This window comes from Alternaria metachromatica (genome assembly GCF_023757995.1).
Source record: "Alternaria metachromatica strain BMP 0045 chromosome Unknown scaffold_15, whole genome shotgun sequence".
Lineage (NCBI taxonomy): Eukaryota > Fungi > Ascomycota > Dothideomycetes > Pleosporales > Pleosporaceae > Alternaria > Alternaria metachromatica.
The window spans coordinates 299,096-309,197 of NW_026055506.1; the positions used below are offsets into that span (position 1 = coordinate 299,096).

Below are 10,102 nucleotides of genomic sequence, written 5' to 3' on the forward strand. Positions count from 1 at the left end.
AAGGGTGTTGCGCGACTTATGCGTGAGCGAGATTTTGCTGCAGGTGTAGGTGGCGCAGGCTTAGCGAAGACGGGGTTCGGATTGGGTGCGGGAGACGAGGCAGACTTTTGCCCTTTTGCTGCGCTGCTGTTGCGGACTGGGGTAGGTGTGGTGGTGGCTCTGGAAACGGGCTTTGCTGAGGGGCGCGGTGCGTCTAGATCGTCGCTGTCGTAGTCGCTATCTTGTGTTGCGTATTTGCTAGGTGTTGGCTGAGGCCTGGATGTCGCAACGTATCTTGAGGCCATGAACGAAGATGTAAGATTGGACCGGCTCGATAGTGTATTACGCCCTTCTTCGTCATCTTTGTCTTCCTGCGACGCAAACACGTCGCGAATGGCTTCCTTCTGCTTCAGCTCTTGGACCCTGGCCTTCTCCTTCATCTCGCCGCTAGTTGACCTCTTCGCATTTGCAACAACGGGCCTGGTAACCTCAGCAGCTTCTTTCTTCTTCTCTTCGATCATCGCCTTAAGCTTCTCGTATTCGGCGATGTGCAAGTGTCGCGAGAAGAGCTTTGCTGTCTCCAGGAACTCGTCTTCCACCATCATCCACTCGTCGTCGCGCAGATCGAACTTCGACAGACATTTGTGCATTTTCTCAACATGCGGCGCCTCAAGCTCATCAATGGGAGGTGGTGATGATGACCCTCCACGTTTCCTTCCCAAAGCATCTTTGGTCCTTGTCTTAGTCCGTGGCGTTGTGGGTGCTGTTGGAAGGCCGGGAAGGTCATCGTCGGACCCATTTGATCTCGTTCTGCTCCTGCTGCTGTCTGCCAGCACAGTGCCATCGAAGAAGTCGTCATCTATGTCAGCCGTAGTACGCGCTTTCGTAGCTTTCCGCGATGATGCTGGCTTGGCTTGGGTCCGACTTCCGCCACTCTTGCTTGCCCAAGGTAGCTGACGCGGCATGATGCCCAAGGTTTTGTAGATCAGCCTTGTATTCGCAGGAGTTGAGAGTGTAGAGGACGGTTTGCACGCGACATAATGCCCATAGTCTGCAAAGAAGCAGCTTAGAAGGTCATATAGCCACAAACACGTCCGAAAGGGTCGAAAGCGCGTGCACGTAGGTGAATTGTTCGCGGTCGCCTGGGCACGTGCTATGACGCGCTAGACCCTGCCGGTTTCGTCCACGGGTCGGACCCACTTTCCTGGATTGCGCCCTTCCGTTCGATCTAATCTGTGCCTTTGAACGTGCTCTCCGCCTTCAATTCAAAGTGACACGTTTCGCTTCCATGCGATTCCGTGACGCTCGATGCTTGCCTAGACATCGCGTATCTAGGTACTGATGGGGTCCTTGCTGGTACAGCTGTTGGCATCGAGTTGGTCTCGCTCGACGCTGCAGCTTACACCGAACAACACACTACCATAAACGTCTTAACAACTTAACAACAAACCCACGCGCGCGTCTTTTCGTCTAAGGGCAATCGGATGCTCTAAATCGTTCATTGACTCGACTACCCTCCTTTAAGAACAGCTGGCCTGGCTTTGTGTTGACTCACAACGACCCCTCTTTCCATTCGCAATGTCCATGTTCCGCAGGCCAGGAGATTCCTCGTCAAGTTCGGGAACCTCTGATGATGAGAGCGAATACGAAGAAGCAAGCGAATCGCAACAGGATAGCGTCCTGTCACGAATCGAAACTCTGAGTTCCGCTACTTCTGGACATCCGTCTCTTCAGCCCCAGCGGCCTCATCTAGACGTTCGGCAAAACTCAGCACAAAACGTTCGAGATTTGCTGTTCCATTCAATGCTTGAAAAGCAGACTATTCAGCAAGCTGCGGAGCAACTAGGAAAGGATCCATCTGATCCGGAAGTACAACGAGTAGGAAGAGACGCCTACAAGGAGCTCGCTCGTCAGATCTCCAACAATGTAGACGACGCCTACGCGAGCGATGAGATGCAGGGTCACCGAGCAACTGCAAATCAGGGAATCCATCGATTGATCCAGGGCAACCTTAGCAAACTTGCGCCAATCCCCGAAGGAACTTCACAGGCGCTCGTCTCGCGACCAGGAACTGCGATCCATCCACCCTCACCTCAACAACCATCTCTTGGCTTCGATGTTATGTCTGGTATATCAGCTCCCGTACAGCTGCAGCTACGTGGATATCCTCATCTGCAAACGGACCGCTACATCCGGGAGTTTTCGGAGCTCGAAATTGTAGGGAAGGGCGGATACGGCAAGGTCTTCAAAGCCAAACACAAACTAGATGGCTCATTGTATGCTGTAAAGAGGATACCGGTGAGCCCGTCCAGAGTTGCAAGAATACAAGAGCATGGGCCCGAAGAACTGGAAAGCATGCTTGAGGAAGTTCGTTCGCTCGCTCGGTTCGATCATAACAACATAGTTCGGTATCACAACGCTTGGCTGGAGTTCACCACAATACCGGCAGACCCTGTGGCCGCGCCGGAAGTCACGATGTTACGCAACGACCGTCTTTTGGATGATCGACCCGCGTTTCCGTCATTTTCACCAGGGTCGGGAGATCTGCATTCTCAGCTAAATAGCCTGACGATGGACCATCCCTTCGCGAGCACTGAACACAGCAATAGCGCGGGAATCATATTTGAGTTCAGCGAATCTGAACAGCAAGTGAACGAGACCAGGAGCGAGAGCGTTCATACATCATACAAAGAGACTTTGAAGCAGACAAGACGCACGAAACGTCGGGGTAGCCAAGCAAGCCAGAACACGATAGCTACGATATCGTCGACGAAGTCCAGGATGAGCGCCGTGGAGGACGTTGACGAAGAAGATGATGATGACGTTGAAAATATACCCAGATTACACATGCCGTATTCCCAGGAGTCGCATTCCGAGATGTCAGACAGCATGATATCGAACAGCGATGCGCCCCGCCACTTGATTCAAAACCAGACCCTCGGACCAGTCCTTACACTGAATGTGCAAATGAGCCTTTGCGAAACTAACCTTGCCGCTTTCCTCTCTTCCGATCAACATCCCACCGCACACGCAATCGAACAACATTGTTTCCACCCCTGCGTATCGCTGGAGTTACTAGACAACATCGTCTCCGGAGTCGAATACCTCCACGCACAAGGCGTAGTTCATCGCGACCTCAAACCAGCCAACGTCTTCATATCGCTCTCACGAGCGCGCCACGCCCCATACGGCTCCGTCAACGTTTCAAGCTGCACAACGTGCCCGAAGCGCGATCACCTACACATGACGCCACGGATTGGAGATTTCGGGCTTGTCGCGGCGCTGAGTGACAGCTGCACTGTATCGGATACCTTCAAGCCCGTGGGTACGGAGTTTTACCGTCCCCACACAGGCAGTGGTATCAACGAGAAGCTCGATGTCTTCGCTCTGGGTGTCGTAGCGTTTGAGATGATTCAAAAATTCGACACTCGCATGGAGCGGATATCAGCGCTGACGGAGCTACGCCGCGGAGTCTTCCCTGATGGCTTCGCGCAAGGTCTGGGTGATGTGGGTGACGACGTGCAGCAACTGATCAGCGACATGGTGCAAGGAGAGGAAGGGAAGCGGCCAGGATGTGAAGATGTGCGGATTGAGATTCAGAAGCTGGTACGTGCTTTGAAGATGTGAGTCGTGGTCTCCATCACTGAGCGGAGGTGTCGCATTGGGAGGCGCAGAAGGAATGAATAGATACCCACGCATCTGTGGTGACTTGGACAAGTCGAGTATATTGCATCGTAGCTATCATAACATGGAGTACCTCTCCAAATGTCGTCCAACTCACGTTTGCGTTGTGATTACGGTGTTCATAGCGCTGCACCTGTTGTCGCAGAGTGGCGGAATAGGCCCAACACTCCCCCACTTTTAGAGGTCACTCTTACCCCGCAGCCCGCTCGCTTGGGCTACCGGAAGCCCTCAAATCTCGCACAAATTCGCAGAGCGGCAGCAACGATGCAGTCCAGAAACTGCAACGCATCTCCAATTTACACTACCTATATATTACATCTAATTCCAAAATTTGCCACCTGTAACGGGTCTCAGCCAGAAGACATTCCGTTTCCAAATCCGGCTTACTGTCAATACTTTAACGGGAGCCCAGTTCGAGTCCTGTGGTGTCCTTTAATCCACTCACTTGGGTAACCAGTGATGCTGGAGGGACCTAAGCAATGAATACAACTTGACGAGGGAAGCAATTCCGCAGTCTAGTATTCACCACGGGACGGCGGCGCTGGATTACTCCTATTAGGGTTGGAAGTCGGGTGACGGGTTGGGGTGTCCACTGGTATTTTGTTTTTGTCTTTTGCCTAGATCTTCTTTTTTGCCCTCCGCCTACCACGCACATAGAGGAACAACAGTAGCTAGCAGCGCCTGCTATCGCATCTTCTACTTTGCATCTCTCTTTTTGCATCTATTGCATCGCACTTTCAGTAGCCTCTGCACGAGAAAATTGCTAAGAAGAATACATGGTATTACATATCTACATTCGCCAAAGCGAGTCCCTTTGTCGCCGCCCAGCAGCAAGATGAACCAGCATCTCCACTGCTAGCACGACCTACCCCTCAATTCAACGTCCGCCTCCACTCATCCATGGCATCAAAAAGCGCCCCCAACCTCACCCCATCCTCATCATCCCCCACAGTCAAAACCTTGACCACACTCCTCTTCCTCCCATGCCTCAGCGTAAGTTCCCTCAACGGCGGCATAGAGACCAACATATCCCTCCAACTCCCATCTTTCCTCCCCAAAACCTTCTCATTCTGAATCCAAACATTAAAATCCATAACAACCGGATGGAAAACAATCTCTTGGCTCGTCCGTATAAGCCCCAAACACCTCCTCATCAGACTAATCTCATTGCGCACGCCGACTGAGAACCGCGTGCCAGACGGTTGCACCCCGTCTTCTATACTCTGCGGCGTAACGTCGAGTTCAAAATCGAAGGTTGTGGGGACGAGATTGTAGATTTGCAGACTGCGGGACGGTTTCAGATACAGCATCTCGGCGAGTAAAGGGGAGTCACCGGGGATGAGTTGCCGCCATACATTGCATACGCGCTGGCAGCGGAGTAAGTCCCAGAAGTCGAGGTGGATGAATACGTGCTGGAGCACCTCAACAGGGAGGTCTGTAATGCGTTTTCTTTGGCCGCTGCCCGGGTGCGTGGAACCTGCAGTGAACATTTGGCGGACGCGGTCCGCGTAGTTTCCTATGCTGCTGCGCCGGCTGTCTCGTGAGAGTTCCGAGTCCCAAGACCGCATGGAGGCTGTGTCTGCGTCTGCGGGGAGGCCGCTGATGGAAGGGTTGCGGATGGAGTGGCTTGAGGCGCTTTGTTTGCGCCGGTTGGTGGTGTCTTTGAGCTTTTCGGAGAAGCGCGTGAAGGCCGAGAAGTGGGATTGGTGGTGAAGATCCATCATGGCTTCTGTTCTGCTTGATTGTCGAGATGTATGACCTTGCTTCCGTCTGGGACTTTTATGTTTTTGATCTGGACTCCTCTAGGGCATCCAGTGTCGTTGTTAGCGCTTTTGATACGGGCTGTGTTATTAGACTTCAGCCTTGCGACGACGGTGCGGGGTTATATCGTGTAACGTAATTGCGGTGCAACTCTATATCTCTTGTGTCTCCGCGACGGTTGAATGGTACGGTGTTCTCTTATATCGTGTCCGAAGCGGTGTGAATGGCAGCATCGATCGAGAGAACAGGAAACGACGACAACGTGGAAGCCGCAGCTGACATGTCATTTACACTAGCCGAATGTGGCTGACTGACGCGGGATGGGGGCCGACAAAAGCAAGCAGAACACATGGGAGCTGGGATGTTCGGCGATGTTTGCTTGACGGCTTGCGAGGCGTATCAAGGAAAGTGAGGTTGACGGTCTGTTGTTCTGATACGCTGCAAGGGTAATGTTCCACTATTAATGCCGATGTTGGCCATCAAACGCACTATGTTCCCGCCTTTCCGTGTGGGACTATGCATCATACATACGATACTGCGATAGTGGATCAAGATGGCATGTCGTGTTGTATTGATATATGTTTATATGGCTTCCCAAGCCAAGACCGTGTTGTTCTTGAACGGGCCGTCTGATGACGCAATGCCAGAGCATTGAAGTACACATGAAGCGGCGCATAGCACGCTTGTCGTGAGACGACTATTGTGCCAAATGCTCCAACACTCCTCCGGGATCCTCCTTGACGTACTCCTCGGCGCGGTAAGCCTATTTGGACGTGAAGTCTCAAAAGTGCCCACTGAGTCCTTGATTGAAGGTCGCTGCATGTTGTGTAGGCGTCACGCTCTCTTCAGCCGACCTCAATTGATGCCAATGCGCCAATGACTTCTTCAGCGACTCCTCCGTTTTCAACCACCATCTTTGTGACTTGTGTGATCAGACCTCTCTTCATGCCACCTCGGGGCGGTGTCCAGACACCTGAAGTCGCCAACAGTTCTCTTTGTGTGAGCGCATCGGCACTGGAGGTGGGCGCAGTACCGCCTGTTGCTGAGTTCATCGAGTTGGGTACGCCCGGGGGCGTAAGGTGGGACGGGGGGTCGATGGTCCGGATGGAGACGATGCGCGCGCCCGTTGACGAGGTTGTTGAATTTGTGCATGCGATCGCGAGGACTGCATCTGCTACTGCGAGCTCCTCCTTGGCGGGATCAAAGATGATGTTGGGGCCCACTGCCATGGCTAGTATGATGACTGGGGGCTTGCCTAGCTGGGGAGCAGTCTTGTTGGTACCCGCCTGCTTGGAGTATAGCGGCACGGCGGCATCCCAGTCGTCGTCGAACAGGGGGTCTTCGTCCTTTTCCGACTTCAGGGCTGGTAGGAGGGTAGTGAGGAGGGCGAGATGGGTAGTCATTGAAAGCAGCGCGAGCGGGTAGGAGAGCGGAGGTGAAAGGAGGAGAATCTAAGACTGTTAGCAGTATGTCTGGAAGACGAATAGTGACGTCTTACGTCGACGTAAAGCTTCCAGTGAAACCGTCTGTTGATGTACAGGCGGTCTTTGAGCTCTCCACTTGCAAGCAAGCTCTCAGTGAGCATGGAGGACAGGAACACTGGCAGGGCGTCGTCTTCGCGGAAGCCTGGGACCTCGACGCTCATCTCGACCCAGGCATTCTGGCCCTTGCCCTTGCTGTCGTCCGTCTCTTCGCCCTCTGCCATGTCTACGTCCTCGGGCTCGCCCAGGGTCGGGCGCTGGCGTGACCTCTCCACCTCGGCCTTGACTCCTACGAGCGCCTCGGTCCCGTCTTCCAGGGCGATGCGCGCACTCCCGTTTGCGCTGGGCAGTACGTCATACTCGGCGCGCATGGAGCGAAAGTCGCGGGGGCCCTTGGTGACATCGAGGCGGATGGGCGGCGTCTGTGAGAGGGTGGAGCGCAGGAAGGACAGCTCAGCGGGCGAGAGGTTGACGAGGGCCTGCTGGGGCGCCATGGCTATTGGATGGTGGTGCTTGGGACGGGGCGACGGCGAGGTGTTTGCTGCTCGCGGATTTCTTGCGCATTTGTTTCGACGACGAACTAGCGGGCCCGGCGATTCGGCTGCAGCGTCACTTGCTTGCAGCCCCGGCGCGAGCTACTTCGCGCGACAACACCGTGCGCTGACCGCCGGTCCGCAAGAGCATTGTACGTCTGGGTTATTGGGTCCGGGGAGACATATCCTGTCGCACTCTCGTGGTATCTCCTATATTCTACTCTTAATATATATTCCTAGGGCGATGCTACGGTAGACCAAGCCACCCGACCCTCGTCACACGTCCACGACCGGCCGCCAATGTCACCCCCGAGGTCCAAGCGGAACAGCGGCAATGCCATCACCACCATCGACAAGCTCGACTACCCGCCCAACTCGCCCCGTCGCCCGCTGCTCGCCCCCGACGACGACACCGAATCCCAGCGCCGCAGCAACGACACGAGTTACGCCGGCAGCTTCTTCGAGCAGGTGGCCGAAGGCATCTACGAGCAGGACCGCGTCAAGATGCAGCGCGCCGTGCTACGATGGCTGAGCTTCGTCTGGGCCATCGTCATCTGCCTCTGCGCTGGTAGCATCACCGCCTTCTCCCTCTACGGCCACTTGTTCCAGTCCAAGCTGCACTACACCCAGGTCCAGGTCAACATCGTCTCCATCGGCGCCGAGCTCGGCCTCTACCTCCTCGTCCCCATCTTCGGATACCTCTGCGACCGTCTGGGGCCTGGCGTGCCTGCCGGTCTTGCTGGCATTCTCTTCGGCTCGGGATACCTACTGGCAGCCTTTGCATTCAAGAGCGGTCCTCCGCCATCTGCAGGCGGTCATGGCTGGCCCTTCGGCGTCATGGTGCTGGCCTTCGCCTTCGTCGGCATGGGCACCAGCTGCATGTACCTGTCTGCAGTAACAACATGCGCGAAGAACTTTGGACGCGGAAACGCCAAGGGTGTGGCTCTGGCAGTGCCCATTGCAGCCTTTGGACTCAGCGGCATGTGGCAAAGTCAAGTTGGAAGCCGGCTGCTGTACGTGAGGAACCCGGATGGCACCAAAGGCGACGTCGACGTGTACCGCTTCTTCCTCTTCCTCGGCATACTCCTCTTCTGCGTGGGCACCGTCGGCTTCTTCGCGCTGCGCATCATGGACGAAGAGGAGATGATCGACGAGGCAGTAGACGAGCTCGAAAGATCTGGTCTGCTGCAGCGCGACGAGTTCTTTACTCAGGCTGCGCAGCATCACGGCTACGGAACTATGGAGACGCAGGACCTCTCCGACTCGACCTTTGACTTCCTCCAGTCCGAAGCTGAGCGTTTGAAGGCCAAGGCGGAAGAAGAGGCACGCAAGAAGACATGGCTGCTGAACGAGGAGACTCGTCGGTACATCATGGACCCTACCATGTGGTGGCTCGCAGGCGGCTTCTTCCTGGTTACTGGCCCTGGTGAGGCTTTCATCAACAACCTAGGCACCATCATCGAGACGCTTACGCCTGCGCATGTCGCCACTAACACCTCGCCTGCCACCCACGTCTCCATCGTCGCCATCACCTCCACACTCGCTCGCTTAATCACCGGCACACTCTCCGATGTCCTCGCCCCGGTTTCGTCTGGCAACTCCCACCGTCGTGGACCAGACTCCATCGCGAACTCGCTATCGTCACTCCCATCCCTCGAGCAGCCGCGCCGATTCACCGTCTCTCGCATAACCTTCCTCCTGGCTTTCGCTTTCATCCTCTCCCTCGGACAACTTCTCCTCGCGAGTGGGTGGGTGCAGAACCATGCCTCCCGTTTTGCCGCCGTCTCCGCACTCATCGGTGCTGGGTATGGAGCCGTCTTCTCTCTTACACCTATCGTCGTCTCAGTAGTATGGGGCGTGGAGAACTTCGGTACAAACTGGGGCATTCTAGCCATGACACCGGCTGCCGGTGCTACGCTCTGGGGTGCTGTCTACGCCACGGTGTATCAGAAAGCTGCAGAGAATGGTGAAGCGGGTGTTCAGAAGGATCCAGAGGACGTGCTTTGCCATGGAAAGGCTTGCTATGCGTCTACGTTCTGGGCCATGACCATCAGCGTGTGGATTGCCATGGGTCTCATCTTCTTCGCTTGGAGGGGCCCAGGCGGGTGGAAGCAGAGGGGTGTTGCTGTATAATGGTCTAGTCTTTTTTTGCATGGCGAAGGGCGTTTGTGATTCATGGTTATGAAGCGTTCATTGCGTTACTCCTATGTTGCTCTACTAGCATTGCATATTCCACTTTCTTGAATCAATACGAACTTTGAATACTACCCTCACACGTCTGAACATAACAAAATGAAGCATATGCGCACATGCTGGTTTATCTTGCTGCTGCAGGGCGATATAGAGACTCGCTTTAGCAAGTGTAGCACCTTAATTAAGGAAGAACAAACAATCCTCAGGTCTAGAGCCTAAGTTAATGTCATGTTACCTACTTTGCATGTTTCTATCTTGATGTAGGCTGCAGACCTATTTAACTTCTCCCCGTGTATAGCGTAGAAGGAATATATCACAGCACATGCTCCACATCCGCTAGCTATGCAAACTTACCAAAAATTAACAAAAAATATAGAACAACCAACCTTCACTCAACGCCACAAGACAACTATATTCTCTCAACCACCCTTTCCCCGAAGGCTATAGTCTCGAGATCTTAATCCACAAGTT

General features: G+C 54.4%; 4 protein-coding genes across 4 annotated transcripts; 2 read left to right on the forward strand and 2 right to left on the reverse strand.

The window, feature by feature from the left end:
• Positions 1–1,557: 1,557 nt before the first annotated feature.
• J4E83_006649 (uncharacterized protein) lies at positions 1,558–3,606 on the forward strand (the record flags this gene model as incomplete). Its single annotated transcript, XM_049333560.1, has 1 exon — positions 1,558–3,606. One exon carries the CDS (start codon positions 1,558–1,560, stop codon positions 3,604–3,606), a length of 2,049 nt encoding a protein of 682 aa, XP_049187282.1.
• A 929-nt stretch (positions 3,607–4,535) lies between these two features.
• J4E83_006650 (uncharacterized protein) lies at positions 4,536–5,387 on the reverse strand (the record flags this gene model as incomplete). The annotated part of the gene is made up of 1 exon (XM_049333561.1): positions 4,536–5,387. The coding sequence occupies one exon, from the start codon at positions 5,385–5,387 to the stop codon at positions 4,536–4,538; it is 852 nt and encodes a 283-aa protein (XP_049187283.1).
• An 882-nt stretch (positions 5,388–6,269) lies between these two features.
• On the reverse strand, positions 6,270–7,399 carry J4E83_006651 (uncharacterized protein; the record flags this gene model as incomplete). The annotated part of the gene is made up of 2 exons (XM_049333562.1): positions 6,270–6,875; positions 6,923–7,399. The coding sequence occupies 2 exons, from the start codon at positions 7,397–7,399 to the stop codon at positions 6,270–6,272; spliced, it is 1,083 nt and encodes a 360-aa protein (XP_049187284.1).
• Positions 7,400–7,738: 339 nt separating this feature from the next.
• On the forward strand, positions 7,739–9,571 carry J4E83_006652 (uncharacterized protein; the record flags this gene model as incomplete). The annotated part of the gene is made up of 1 exon (XM_049333563.1): positions 7,739–9,571. One exon carries the CDS (start codon positions 7,739–7,741, stop codon positions 9,569–9,571), a length of 1,833 nt encoding a protein of 610 aa, XP_049187285.1.
• Between the last annotated feature and the right edge of the window lie 531 nt (positions 9,572–10,102).